At 40.3% G+C, this 15949-nt stretch overlaps 1 protein-coding gene across 2 annotated transcripts in view; it reads left to right on the top strand.

The window, feature by feature from the left end:
• The first annotated feature begins 351 nt into the window (after nt 1–351).
• Nucleotides 352–15949, top strand: part of LOC135197929 (uncharacterized) — a 34675-nt gene continuing 19077 nt past the window's right edge. For both annotated transcript variants that reach the window (XM_064225189.1, XM_064225188.1), the window contains exons 1-4: nt 352–472; nt 2718–2893; nt 12961–13118; nt 13345–13427. In XM_064225189.1, the coding sequence (XP_064081259.1) occupies nt 2732–2893; nt 12961–13118; nt 13345–13427 (403 nt within the window). In that variant the 5' untranslated portion in view covers nt 352–472; nt 2718–2731. The remainder of the gene's footprint in view (nt 473–2717; nt 2894–12960; nt 13119–13344; nt 13428–15949) is intronic.

Raw genomic sequence — 15949 nt, 5'->3', positions numbered from 1 at the left:
TTTGTTAAAATTAACGTACTTGAAATTGAAAAAAAAATGTGCTTATACGGTTAAAACGTCTTAATAAAATCGCCATTAATTAATCCTTAATTGCGATTGAACTATATGCAACTATATCATCAAAGACCTGGTATTGCTATGGCTATTTAAAAGGCCGTACTGTAATATTGTTTACTATTATCACAGATGACTCCAGTGATTTCTGTATTTCTCAAATAAGTAATTATTTGTGTAAAATACAAAAAAAATAAAGTAGTATGAAAATTATTCAAAATATGATTATACAAAGAAATTATTCATTTTCAACGGAAACTAATGTTGTACTTTATATTTTTTGGTAGTATTCATCATATTAACCCCCGAGGTTAACGATTTGCGCATGCGCGTGTTTGGGCATTTAATTCAAAACTGTTAAAGACCAGCAACCGAGCACCTAGCTGTAGTTTGTTTGCATTACAGTGCTTTTATTTTGGTTAGTATTGACGTTTCCCTTTTTCATATTTTTATTTTATGAATAATTTAATACTAGGTTGCTGTAAGTTTGCTAATCAGCAGCTCTAGGTATTTAAAAACGCAAATCTGAATATCTCGACCAGGGCGTAGGCAAATGTACAGAGCTACCTACCTAGACAATTTTCAGGGAGCGCCCACAGTCTAGCCTTATAGGTAGTTAGCAGGAACGTTTTCGTCTCTTCTAGTTGTCACTAAGTGAACTTTATGGTAGTAAAGTTACTTATATTGAACATATTGCATGTTTTGTAACGTCCACTACCTAGGTATACTAGGTATGCTATGAAGTGGCTTACCCAATGTTGTGCCGTTTACCCCTTTACCCTAGATCTATCATATTTTATTTTTGCTTGCTGAATCGACCCCCATAACTTGGACACCCTTTCCAAGTGTTTCGCCATTTTTTCTGTAAGCAAGATAAAGTGGCAATAACCCTTAGCCTAGGTCTTGCAATACTCCTAGATCGTGCAATGTATAGGCCTAGGTAAGTCATTACTAGGTATGAGGTAGTTCTAGGGAAGAGCTCTACATGGAAATATTGTTTAGCGCACTACTAGGTAGTAGGTACCTAGCTAGGGTAAACAACCGAACGGACTAGCTGATCCAGTCTTGCCTGCATGTTGAACCACCCTCCGATAAAGTACTTTTAACACTTCCTGACACCAGAGATGGGCGCCAGTCATGAGTCATCGGTGGTGGCAGCAACACCTCGAGACCTCTACTCTCCTTTTGAAGTAAGCAAAAGTACTTTTTTGGAGGGTGGATCAACAAGCGGGCAAGACTGGATCAGCTAGTCCACTTGGTAGTTGCCCCTATTCGTGAAAAACTTACTGGATTAATGTAATAAATTTAATGTTATTTGTATGCAGAAAAGCTCCATGGGATGCCTATTGGGGATGAACCTAAATATCTAAAAGACAGTACCAGAAATTCTTTACATTTCGGTACATTTTTCAAGTTATCTCACTTGCAGTACTGTAGGTGAGATAACTTGAAAAATGTACACATCCTTATCTAGTATGTGCTACTAGTATATCTATCATTCTGTAAAAAAAAATTCATTCATCATTAGAACTACGTGTTTTGACATACCAACATTGTAAAGATTGGGTAGCTAATACCTGTTTTGACACACAAACATTGTAAAGATTAATAGGTAGTAGTACCTAGTAGTATCTGATTTCTTCAATGTATAATTAAGATTGCACTGGTTCAATATGTTTTGATCAGACACTGATGTACCAAAAATCTGATTTTCAACTATGGTGTACTCATTTCAAGTATTTTATATAGTACCTAGTCCTGCATGCTACTCATCTCACATTCAAGAATATGCATTGCAATGTGTACAGAATAAATTGTGTGAAATGGGTTGCTCTTACAAAGAGAATTCAGTAAATAGATTAAAATGCAAAACAGTAAATTTTTACAACAGTTCCAACTGTTTTTCTTAAGTAATTGTGTATTTTGTGTTAAATGTGTTGTGAATGATTATGATAGTACCTAATACATGTGGGAAATGAGTTTTGAATTATTACTATTTAACCCTACTACATCCAACAAAAAAACTTGTTTCCCACATTTATTACTATCATAATTATTCAAAACACAAACACATAATTACTTAAGGAAACTGAGTTAAGTGTTGTAAAAATAAGCTAACTGGTAAAATAATAGTAAAGGTAAGAAGATGGGTAGTGCACATAGGCACATATACTAGTAATTCTGATTTAATTCAAAAGTTTATTTACAAAGCTGCTCAGAGCAATTACCTCCAAAATAATAAGAAAAGTTAAATTGCTGTTTGTGCATGTTTATTGAGAAAATTGTTAAATATCATGTTGAAGGTAAAAAAAAGAGGGAATATTAGGTATATATAATTATATATATATATATATATATATATATATATATATATATATATATATATATACGTATATATATATACATATATATATATATATATATATATATATATATATATAATATATATATATATATATCATATATATATATATATATATATATTTATACGTACATATATATAATATATATATATATATATATATATATATAGTATATATATATATATATATATAGATATATAATGTATATATATATATATATATATATATATATATATATATATATATATATATATATATTACTTATGTCGCAATAAAGATGTTCATACAATTGTTTTTCAGAAAATACTACAGCCATGAGTGAAACTGAAAATGTTGTACCAAGGGATGTGCAAGGTCAGCTAAACAAAATGAAAGATACGTCAAAAATGAATGTGGACGCTAAGACTGTGCGCACTCCTTTTAAGGACATTGGAAATAAATCTTCAAGTCAGAATAAGAGTCCCCTTAAGGGAAAGGTAAGTGAATAATAATTTAGTCATAGTATTTGTAGAAAAATTTGAAGTAAATTTTTCAAGACTCACAGACACATTATGCATATACTACATACATACTACATAATAGGAAGAGAAGATGATGTGCTAACAAGCTAAGAAAATTTGCAGGTATATCTAGAATAGTATAGAAAGACCATAAACAGAAGGGAATGGAAGGACATGTCTGAGCCCTTTGACCTGCAGTGGACTGGCAATGGCTGATGATGATTATATTGTATACAACTGGCTTTGAGGTAGGAAAAACCTATTTGTGGTAGCCACAGCTTGTCCTCAAAGGAGTTAGTATACGCTCATGGTCACCCCCAAGCGTCTCAGTGGCGTGGTTGGTATGGTGTTTTTCGTCCCACCTCGGTGGTTGCAGGTTCAATTCTCGGCCACTCCAGTGAGGAGTGAGAGATTTGCGTTTCTGGTGATAGAAGTTAACTCTCGATGTGGTTCGGAAGTCACGTAAAGCCGTTGGTCCCGTTGCTGAATAACCACTGGTTCCATGCAACGTAAAAACACCATACAAACAAACAATCATGGTCACCCCAGGGCTCGATAAAACAGACCAACCAATTACAAACAGTTTTCTTACGGTTGGTCTTGGCCAGAATAGTGCTTGTTGGCACAGTGATAGGATATAAAGTACTCGGAACAGGAGGGTTCTATCTCCGTTCCTACAATGACTGCTTCGGTTCTCTACATCTCACTCGCACAGATGTGACAACAGGGTATTTTGGCCATCTTTGCATGCCAGGTCTGTGCAAGATAAATATTCATCCCAGTCCCATGCCTTTTTCTTAGGAAAAGTGGGTGATTTTGAGGAATCATGGTGGCTACTAAAATAGGCTTTTCCTATGTCAAAACCTGTTATTTGATAGTGTAGCTGCTGCTCGATCTCAAAGTAGCTTACAAAAGAAATTGACAAGGGGCAAAATAGTTTACCTCCTAACAAAAATAAATCCCAATAACTCTGATTCATTTTTTTCGTCCAAGGAATGTGAAAGGTTATTACCCATTTTTTTTTTTTCTCCTCCAAGGTAAAGTCACAGGTCATCAGCCATTTTCTTTATTCCGGATACCCATTTGAGACTTAAGAGTGGATTCCAAAAGTGGCTTGGTTTCTAGGGGTAGGACTCTTGATACTGTTCATCTTGTCCATCAAGATGATTAGTGTGTCAATGATTGTATTCATGTAATACTCTCAATCCCATTAGGTATACTTAGCCAAGACTGTAGCCACCCTAACAATGTTGATGCCTTCTCATTGTGATATGGTGAGGAATGGATATGGAGAGTGAGCTCTTACTGATGTCATTGGTGGAGGCTAATGGTTTCTCTTTATTTTTAGACGGTATTTAAAAAGGGATTTTGACGTAGGAAAAATCTAATTCTGGGCGAGGAAGCCGTGTCGCCCAGTGAAATATGTCTGCTTTAGCACTATTTCTAGTAAAATATTGCTATAATACCAGAGAACTGCTAAATTGGACATGTCAGAAGCTTCTGACTCGCTCACCTATATAAAAGGTTTCGGTATAAAACTGGGGCGAGTGTTAAACACTACCACAGCAACCCCTCCAATTAGCCTTTTCCTCATCAAAAGACCCTAAATACGGGGAGCCGACCCACAGGTCACACCTAGCTACCCTGTTGAAGGCGTCTGTGACGTCATACTTTTCGATAGCCATATCGTGTTCGTACGTTCGAATATAGCTATTTGTTCTTTTATTTTTACTCTTGGTTACGGATCTTCAATCTACCTCTTCACCCAAGTTAAGTACTGGTTCCGCCCTTTTTCAATATTTAGAGAGTGATTTTGCCTTTCGTTTTGCCTTTATTTAGGATTTTATTAGGCGTCACTTATAAGTAGCGGGCGGGCGGCAAGTCGCCTTTACGGCTTATCCTCTCTGCTTGTAACATGTGATATTTCAGTACATATATTTATTTATTTCTTGGGTGGCAGTTTTTAGTCGATCCTATTTTCGTTTATGTTTTGAGTGCTAAAGCAGACATATTTCACGGGAGCGACACGGCTGAGCCCAGAAAATAAATTTAGAAATTATTATTTTTTTTTGTGAATTCATGTAATGATGAATGTCCAGAGAAGGTAGATTTAATGATGATTTGTACAATTTTAGTGAGTGAATTATTGGAAATGTGCCCAAGGCTGGTCATCTTGTTAACTTCTTACATCAGGGAAGGGAGCAGGTGAACTACTCAGTCTTACAAGTTGCAGCTCTTTGAGGGATGGGGATTCCTTTTGTTCTTGTTTGTTCCTGAGGTGGTCAAAATTCAGAATGTATGAGTTCCTGATGAGAGTTGGCCAGCTTTTATGAGCTCTCATTGAGACTGTAGGCAATGGTTGTAATGAGGTACTATTTTTTTTATTTCTAGCATGAGGTTTGTGTTAAAAATCTACATCCTATGCCTGATTTCTGCTGACTGTTGGTTAGTACCAGCTGGCACTAAAAAGAAGTATCCAAGAAGGTCATTTTGTTCTGGCTTTGTGTGATTATCAAGTGGCTGTGGAAGTTGCTTGGCAAAGGTGGCTGCTCCATAATTCATTAGTGTGTGCAAAGCTGGCATTGCTCAGTCTCTTGCATTCAGGATGAGCTTCTCAGTGTCACAGGTACTGAGGGTAGGTGTTTGGTTTTGCCAAACCACCTGTACCTCTGTAGCTGTGATATATTGCCCAGAAGTCATTATATTCTGTCTTGTTAGAGCCTGTGATTGACAGTGATGTAAGTTGGAATGAATGGGAAGGTAATAGTATTCTTTCCCTTTTACTGTCTTCTACCAGTGGCCATATTCTCACTGGATGGGTCAAATGCATGTGAACTGAGCAGCAAGGCATCTCATTTTAAACACTTGTAATCTGTAGGTGTGACTCCAGCTATCCTTCTTATAACAAAAATGAAGAGGGGCAAGTGGTAGAGTATAGTTATCCGGGATTTGGTAATAATATGCTTTGAGTTGGCCTTCCCATCCCACATAGGAAACCAAATTATATATTAATAAACATTACCTTAATATAATTTATCTAGCCCTAAATCCCCAAAAACCGCACCAAAATTTACCACATTGGCAACCCTGTTACCTCCTATTCTGTCCGCCAGTTGGCAACACTGTCGTTGACAGATACGAAAACCTTCCCTCAAATCAGTTGTTAACGAGCGCCCGTGTTGTTTACATCACGGCCGCTCTTTATAAATTTCCTTTAACATTTTTGTGCCTTTAAAGCTTTCATTATTTGTTAAATGAAACTTTATATGAATTACCACTCACGCATTACATCACGAAATAGTGAATTAACTTTGATTTCTGTTGTGGTTCTTATCTTAAATTACGAACTTTTGCGCGACCCGGAACTACTGACCTGTCCAATTCTACAATGGATTACCAAGAAATTACGATGCTTCCTTCTGCCAGCAACATCAGGAACTGCCCGGTTTGTGGGACAAGGATGAGTAGCAGGGAGTATGAACCCCATGACATTTGTAGTTCTTGTCGTGGACAGGTTTGTGACTTGACTTCTCGTTGTGACGTATGTAAGCCCTGGTCTGACGAGGATATGACTGCTTATATGAAACGCCAAACAATCTTGCAGCGTAAAAGATCGGTTAAGGAGAAAAAGAAATCGATTGCTAAAACTGTATCTAACGAATTCTTTGACTTGGGCGCTCATGATTCTGGCTCTTCGGTTTCGGTATCGTACGACTCCGATTCCGAATTAATTGATGCTTTGCCCCCTGTACAACCGGTAATTAGTGAAGTTAGTTCTGATGTAGATTCGAAGATTTTGGCAATGGAAACTACCTGGAAACAGAATTTTAAGAAATTACAGCTTAGTCTAGATAGAGATATTTCTGCTAAGTTTAACAATCTGTCAGAGAATTTTCAAGAAGCCTTTACTAGAATGTCTAACACACTTTTAGATTCATTTTCAGCTCCTCGTCAGGTACCTGTCGACAGCACCATGGGTAACGGTGCGACAGATACCCTGGCTTGTGAACCCTGTCGTGGCGAAGGCCTAGGGGGGATCCGGTCCGGGCAGGTGCCTAACGAATCTTTACCCAACGTGTCCCCTGTTAGTCCCGTAACAGTGCCAAAGGGCGCTTATTTAGGAGAAGGGGGGAGGGATATTAGTGTCAGACCTAAGATAGCTAGTCGTCAGGATTTTACTTCAGAGGAAGTTTCTAAGTTAGGATCTGACGATGATGATGATGATGATGATGACGCGGATTCGTGTGATATTGATGTTTCCTCGAATGGATGTCATGATGTAGAATTCAAGAAACTTTTTGATTTAATTTTGAGTTTTCTTCCTCAAGCGAGGCCTAAAGAGCAGAAGCAGCCTCCGCCTCGTTGTATTACAGAAGGGATTTTTCTTGACGGTCCTTCCCGGTCACGGGAATTTTTACGTTTTCCCTTTGCCAGAGGTTCGCGAGAGTGAGGACGGACGTTGCCGCTAAACTTTCGAAGGTGATCGGGGAAGGGAAGAGGAAGCTTTCTTCTCTTCTACGACACCGGAGAGGAGTTTACCAGGTGGCGGATGATTCTTCATTCTCTCGACCCCCCAAGCCAAATCCTGATTTTGTCCGACTTTCAAGTCAACCCTTGCCTTCTAAGGCTTCGGTCTCTGTCTCAATTGAAGATTTTATTGCTATGGAGGCTGTTATGAGCTCCTTACAAGAAGCTCAATCCTTCAATATGTGGGTCCTCGGAGGGCTTTTAATGTATATCAAGGACTCCGGGTTTGTTCCTCCTGATGCTCCTCTTTTTGAGAAATTCTGCTCATCCATTTCAATCGCTTCTGTACATCAGAACGAGCTTGCTGCTTCAATGCAGGCCTTTCTTGTTTCTCTAAGGCGTAACCTGTATTTGTCGCAGTTACCCTCCTCTGTATCGGAGATTCAGAGAACCCGCTGTTGTCCTCTCCTTTTGGCGATTTCCTTTTCGATATTTCTGTGCTTTCTGAGGTTTTGAAGGAACATCAAGGTGATGCCTCTTCCCAAGCTCACTGGGCCTTATCAAGAGCTTTTTCCTCTGGTCTTCCTCCCATTCCTTCAAGGAGTAAGCGTAAGTTTAGGACCAGATCTGTACCTTCTGCTCCAGCCCAACAACCTCCTTCTGGCTCTTTTTTCCAGAGTACATCTCAGGTTGCTGGTGCCTCTTCTTCATCCTCTGGTGCTCACCCTTTGAAACGCGGGAGAGGTTCTTGGCGTGGCTCCAAGGGCAGAGAAAGAGCTCAACCTCCAGGAGGACCTTCTTCTTCTTCTTCTTCTTCTTCCTTGTCTCTGCGTAAGAATTTTCGGAAGTAGGAGTCATCACCTCGCCTGGAGACCGCAGTAGGAGCTTGTCTCTCCCGCCATTGGTCAGCTTGGCAGGGGAGAGCGGTGGATGCTTGGGTGGTGGAGGTCCTGAAGGAAGGTTACGAGATCCCTTTTGTTTCCAGACCTCCACTTTCCAATCGTCCTCTCGAGTTCAGCAGTTATTCCCCTCACTCAATCAGGGGTCAAGCCTTGGAGAAGGAGCTTTCGGCCCTCTTGGAGAAGGATGCCATAGAGCGAGCTCCTCCTTCTCCCGGGTTTTACTCTCGGATGTTTGTAGTTCTAAAGGCCTCGGGTGCCTGGCGCCCCATCATAGATCTTTCGGTTTTGAACAAGTTCATTCTAAAGTCCAAGTTCAGGATGGAGACGGTCCAGACTGTTCATTCATCCGTCAGGAGGGGGGACTGGATGATTTCCATCGATCTGCAGGATGCTTATCTGCAAATCCCCATCCATCCAAGAAGCAGACCTTACCTTCGGTTTTCACGGACTCGGGAGTTTTCCAGTTCAAGACCCTTTGTTTCGGCCTCACCACTGCTCCACAGGTCTTTTCTCGGGTGATGGCTCCTGTTTCAGCTATTCTGCATCAGTTAAATGTAAGGATGCTTCGGTATCTGGACGATTGGCTAGTCCAGGCCGAATCTCTAGAGAAATGTCTCCGGTCGAGGGAGATAGTTCTGTCTCTTTGTGTCGAGTTGGGCATTCGTGTCAACTTCGACAAGTCCAATCTAATCCCTTGCCAGATCATGACTTATCTGGGGATTGTTTTGAATTCCCAGATTTTGAGGGCTTCTCCCGCTCAGAAACGGATAGACAAGCTTCTGAGTCTGATAGAAGAATTTTTGTCCTCCGTAACGCAGCCAGTTTCTCTTTGGAGGTCTCTCCTGGGCCATTTGTCATCCCTCATCCAACTGGTTCCCGGAGGTCGTCTCAGAATGAGGTCCCTTCAGTCGACACTTCGCCAGTCATGGGATTTCGTGTCCGAGGACACGATAGTCGCTTCTTCTCCACAATGTCGGAAGGATCTCCGTTGGTGGATGCAAGTTCACCGCCTCAAGTCAGGGACATCTCTTCTTTCGGTTCCTCCGGACCTAATGTTTTGGTCAGACGCCTCGGATCAAGGTTGGGGCGCACACCTGGGCTCCGAAGCCGCTTCAGGCCTTTGGTTAGAGGAGGAGAGGAGCATGTCAATAAATTGGAGGGAACTGAGGGCAGTGTACCTAGGCCTTCTTTCATTTCAGGAACAACTGTTGGAGTCGGTTGTCGCGATCTTTGTCGACAACACCACAGCAGTCTCGTACTTGAGAAACCAAGGCGGCACACAGTCGGATCTTCTCACTCAAAGAAGCCCGATCAATCCTGTGTTGGGCAGAAGACAGGGGGATTACGTTGGTCCCTCAGTTTATCCTGGGCCATCACAACGTCTTAGCAGACGCCTTGTCGAGACCGAACGAAGTTCAAGGGTCGGAGTGGACACTTTGCCAGGAAGTCTTCGACAGCCTCAGGAAGAAATGGCCTGTCACAGTCGATCTGTTTGCCACCCCACTGAATTTTCGGTGCCAGATATTCTTCGCCCCTTACCAGACTCCTCAGAGTGCCGGGACAGACTCTTTTGCAGGACTGGGAGGGACTTCAAGCCTATGCTTTTCCTCCGTTCTCTCTGGTGAGGTCAGTCCTCAACAAAGTGAGGGCAACCAAGCGTCTGGATCTCACCTTGATCGCCCCCTTCTGGCCACAGAAGGAGTGGTTTCCCGACCTTCTGGAAGCACTGGTGGAACCCCGCATTCGCCTGCCAGAGAGACCAGATCTTCTCAAACAACCCCATTTTCATCGGTTCCATCAGAGGCTCCACATGCTTCATCTTCATGCCTGGAGACTGTCAGGAGGTTCTCCAAGCACGAAGGGTTCTCCTCCAGAGTGGCGCGACAGTTGGCTCTTGCCAGGCGGCAATCAACCAGAGTAAATTATCAGGCTAAATGGTCGGTTTACAGACGTTGGTGTAAGTCTCAAGGACATTCAATTTCTAGACCTTCCCTACCGAAAGTAGCGGAGTTTTTAGTTCATTTACATCATGACAGGGCCCTGTCACCTTCGTGCATTAAGGGTTATAGGTCTATGCTTTCCTATGTTTTTAAGGCAAGGCTTCCTGAGATCTCTTCATCTTATGTCATTAGAGATTTACTTCGATCTTTTTCCCTATCTCGACCCAGGCCGCAGTGTTCGCCTCCGACATGGGACGTTAACAAAGTCCTTCAAGCCTTAAGGTTCCCTCCGTTTGAGCCTCTGAATTCTGCCAAATTTAGGGACCTCTCTTCTAAGACACTCTTCCTTGTCTCACTGGCTACAGCCAAGAGGGTGGGTGAATTGCAAGCACACTCTTTTCTGGTTGCCAGATCTGGACAAGACATGATTTTGTCATACCTTCCTGAATTTGTCGCAAAGACTGAATCGTCTGATAATCCCATTCCCAGGTCTTTCGTACTGAAGTCGCTGGTCGACTTTGTTGGTAATTTAAATGAGGAATTAGTTCTTTGCCCTGTTAGGGCGCTCTCATGTTATTTACGCCGCACGAAGGACATTCAGGGTCGTCCCCGTCATCTGTTTGTTTCACCCCGAAATGTCAAGAGACCTATTTCAAAGAATGGTGTATCCTTTTTTCTCAGAGATCTGATCGTTAAAACTGGTGGTTCGGCTGCTGGGGAAGACCAGACGCCGAGAGCACACAGTATTAGAGCAGTTGCTACATCAGTAGCTTTTATGAAGAACGTCTCAGTCGCCAAGGTGCTTGAGGCGGCGACTTGGCGTTCTAATTCTGTTTTTTGCCTCTTTTACTTGAGGGATATTTCTCTAGTTCTAGGCGACCTTCGTTCTTTGGGCCCGTTGGTGATGGCAGGACATGTCGTCAGACAGGAGAATTAGGTAGTCTTCCTGTTTTACGTTTGGTTGCTACCTGTATATTATTCATTAATTTTTGTTTTGTTGTATATATTTTTTGTTTTTGTATTATAACCCATGGCAGTTTTTGACGTAGTTATAATGGGAATTAGGCAGTTTGGTATTTAGGTGTTTTTGATGACAAGGACTGACTGCTTGGCAACTCATGCTGCTTCCATTTTCAGTGTGAAATGGTTCCAGCCACTGGGTTGTCGGCACTGGCGACTACGCTTCTCCCAGAGTCGATGCTGACCTAGGACTAGCCACTGGTTCGCTTGTCCTGACGACTCCTGCTTCTTCCACTGTCCTGGACAGGGAATTAGTCGATGGATCGTCTGCTGTCATCTGGTGACTCGCTCACCATCTACTTTTTGTCTCACCTGTCTTCTCAGAGTCAGACACTCGTGGAGATCAGGCGACATTTAGTAGCCCTGAGTTTCTTGTTGACGAAGTCGGTTGCGTTGATACACCCCCGATGATCGTGTAACATGAGACCAGGTTGGACTGTCAGGCATTCGTCCTTCGGGACTGAATCGCCTTTTTGCTCCGCGCTCCTTTCTCTTGGCACCAGAAAGCTCGAGTTAGGAGTTGCTCATGAGCCGATTCGTTGCTGGCGACTTCGGGTTGCGTTGATACACCCCCAAGGTTTGCTTAGCTTTGAATCGCCCAGACAGTCCAGACACTCATCCTTTAGGGAAAGAATAGTGCTTGATAGTCTTCAGGGTGCAGCCTTGCTGTCCGCAATTCGTCTGACTGGTCACCTGGTCGGTCACCTGACTTTAGTACAGACGGACTGATTATGCACTTACTCCTTGTCCTGTGCTACCGCAGTTGGTGGCATTATGGTAGGAGACTTTGAGTTGTTAGTATCTTTGACCTTGGGTTGAGTTTTGACTGCCTATGATATATATTTCTTTGTTTGTTTTCTCCTATTCTGTCCGAAGGGGAAATTGTATTCAGATTCCCTCCTCCTTTTCAATGTGGTTAATCGGGCTAGATATATATAAGGTAATGTTTATTAATATGGAATTTTTATTCTAAAATTAATATTAATAATACTTACCTGTATAATTTATCTAGTCCCACCCATCCTACCCCACGATCTGCCTATCACAACTGATTTGAGGGAAGGTTTTCGTATCTGTCAACGACAGTGTTGCCAACTGGCGGACAGAATAGGAGGTAACAGGGTTGCCAATGTGGTAAATTTTGGTGCGGTTTTTGGGGATTTAGGGCTAGATAAATTATACAGGTAAGTATTATTAATATTAATTTTAGAATAAAAATTCCATTTCCATAGGGTGGAGTTACAAAAAATCTTTCTATAGTACAGAGCCCTGTTAGGTGTGGATTAATCACATACCAGCTTTATAGGTACTTTCACACTTGTAGGAACTTTTCTTTCCCTGCTCACTTACTTGGCTGGGAAGCTGACAGATTTCACCTGTCTGCACATGTTAATTACCTTGTTACCAAGCTTCAATAACCAGACCAGCTTTTGCCATAGGTAAACTATATAAAAATAATTCAGGTTTGTACGTCCAGGAAAAATACTAATTACCTAGAATTTTTTATTTTCATTAATCCTCAGAAAGTTAACATGCCAAGAAGAAATTCTTAATCTCTCCTCAACACATTTCTCTATGACAAAGTCTGCATGCATTTCTACATTTTACACATCAAAAAGTAGGTAAGAGGTAGATGCATAATACTCTAAAGTTATTTGTTTTTTTATTTACATTATATTGACTTGAAGCATTTATACTTAAAATAATTTTCCAGCTTGCCACTCCATCCAAATTTGATGCCATCCAATCACTAGACGATGATGAAAATTGGCGGGATCGTACCGAAGTTGTCACAAAACTAGAGCACACAACATACAAGATGATTGCAAGAGAAATAGTTGAAGAAGTTATTGAGAAATTACCAGGAATGAGGTGTGTACAACAGTACGTAGGCAGTTTTATGAAGAAATGATTTAGGAATTCCTGTGTTCTTTTAATTTTATATCTAGCAGCTTATCTTATGACAATACTGACAAATTCAGTGATATATGTTAACACTAATTATCCACTGAAAATTTTTATTTGTTATCTTTTTAAATGTTTGTAGTAGTAGTATGGTTATAATTGTTCATTTAAACGAAATTCTTCCTTTCCTCAGTGAATCCCATCAGACTGTTCCTGAATTGAAGATAGCCAAGATGACATTCAGAGAACAACCCTCTAGTAACATGGATGACTCTGGTGAGTTTGGTTATCAATTTCCCCCAGGATTTTGAGGATAGTTAATTAGTATTGCTGTTGCATGCACATATCTACAGTTGATGAAATTTATTATTTTGAGGTATAGTAGTTCCCTTAAGGCACTGTAGATTCATTCTTCTTGAAAAAGAAAAACTTCCTTAAGTAGCAAGTAGCTGTACAGGTTTAAATTTTAACAGAAATTGTCAGGTTACACTGACCAATTACTAGTATATTTCTCATTTGCCTTTGTTTTCCATAAAGGTGGCATCCATCTGATGCAATATTTTTCTTCTTGAAATGTGTGATGGTTAAGTATGGATTTCCAGAGTTCTTCCATCTATAGAGGTTAAAGTGAGTCATTTTCGGTGGCCTTTCTTTAGAGAAAGAAAGAGGGAGAAAGCAGACTGTAATACTGTACAATAATCTAAAATATCCTTTATAAGTTGTCTTTATTAGTTAAGCTGTAGTGTATACAATATATCAAGTCTATTCCTTTGGTTTTCCTTTGGTATTGTTCGAAAGGTCTCTTTTCCAGTAGAAGATATGTTGGTCTGAGACACAGGCTGTGGGAGAAGATACAGGGTTAGTCAAGAGAGTTTTTGACCAGGCCTCAGTAAGAATTTCTTTGGGAGGCTCAGTTTGGTCTCTCCTTGTTGCCATATCATCTTGGACTGTCCACAGTCCAGTGCTGTCTACTTTTGACTCATTTTACTTTTGAGAAACATCCAATAAGATAGTCAGCAAGTGCAGCACAAAAGTTAGGTATTGTACATAAGGCCTCATATTTATATTTATAACTGGTAAAATCAGTGTAACCTGTTTTAGATTATTTGTCCTTCCTTTACTAGAATACTGTTCTCCAGTATGGATGTTTGCTTCTACCAAGGATTTATCTCTTTTTAGATAGTGGTTCGTGTTGGTAGGTTTCTTTTCCCTAATATTAGCAGTTATGACTTGGAACATCGACGGATGGTCTTGTTTGTCAGTTTTTCATAAGTTGTATTTTAAGAGATCTTTCACCTTCGCAATTGCTGAACATCAACACCAATATGTAGTGAATGTTCCTTGCAATTGAACTTCTTGGTTCCAGAGATCCTGTATTGCTCACATCATTGGACTGTGGAAGTCTCCCAGAGGATATCATGCAATTGGAACTTCATAAGTTCAACTGAAGATGCAATGTAGCACTGCCTTAGTGCAATGCTCCTTGTATTTTAATAATTTACATTAATTTTTATCTATATTAATTTGCTGGTTTTTTTTTAATAAGTTATCTTTTCTTTCTGTATTTACCATTACATACTTTGTTACTTCTTTCTAATAAACACCATATTCTTTGGAAGCATGAATTTCAAGTGAATGGCTCTTATTGGCTTGTTCCATATTGTTTCATATGAATAGGGTTTATCTGAATGATGATAATGGGCTGTTATATCTGCTGTGGTGTCTATGAAATATGTTGGGAGAGAACTTTTGTGGAGGGGCTGCAGAAACTTGGAGTGCTTCATCTTCTCCTTTTCTTTCATCTTCATCATTTGTAGTAGGTGAGCTTATTCCTTGTTTTCCACAAGATCAATACTTCCCACCTTGAGAGGTGCTTTGAAAATATGGATCTTTGCTCTCATCATCTAGCTTCTGAGGTGAAACAGTCTTCCTGAGGATGTTGTGTACTAATTGGAACTTCAAAAGTTCAATGAAGATATGCTGTTCTTGCATTTTAATACATTTTCATATATTAATTGATTATTTTTTCTTTTAAATAAGAGATCTCTTCTTTCTGTATTTCCCTTTACCTTTCTAGCTGAATGAGCCCCATATTATTTGGAAGCTTGGATTTCAAGTCAATGATCTTTGTGGGCTTATTCCATATAATAGGGTTCATCTTCTGAGTAATATAATATTGATTAATTATGGAACCACATCATACTGAGTAAGAGAAATATTTCCATAAAATCATAGGACACATCCATGAGTATAATAACTTTATGGAAGCAACTAGGACTCCTCCAAGGTGTTCACTCTGAAGGCTACACTGCTCTGGTCCATGCTTATGCTGGGTGTACTAAAGGAGGTTGGTTCCCTAATATCCAAATCACAGACTTTTCTCACCTCAAACCATTCTTCCAAATTGTCTTCCCGCTCAGTATCTTGCCTTGGACTGCATGCTCGATTGCTGATAGGGCAGATAGTTCATCTTTTACTTCCTCATTGACATTTTAAGAATTTGTACATAAGTGATTGATATTTTAAGAGTTTATACTTAAGTAATTTGTGTTGGGTTAGCGCTGGGTGTTGATCTGTGAGGATATTGTTATACAAAAAAAGGTGCATGATCCTCTCTCAATTTAGGACTTGATTACCAGATTCATTAACTTCAACAGTGTGGATAACCTAAGATCCTCAGTGGATGAACACAAAAGTATAGCACTACCTCGATGTCTTAAAATCTTGCATGCTTATCCTCCTCTTTTAACCTAGAACCTTCCCCCACCCCCCTTCTTGTTTCTCACTTTGTAACCAGT

Source organism: Macrobrachium nipponense, chromosome 21 (genome assembly GCF_015104395.2).
Source record: "Macrobrachium nipponense isolate FS-2020 chromosome 21, ASM1510439v2, whole genome shotgun sequence".
Classification (NCBI taxonomy): Eukaryota; Metazoa; Arthropoda; class Malacostraca; order Decapoda; family Palaemonidae; genus Macrobrachium; species Macrobrachium nipponense.
This window is presented reverse-complemented; position numbering and strand designations above follow the sequence as displayed.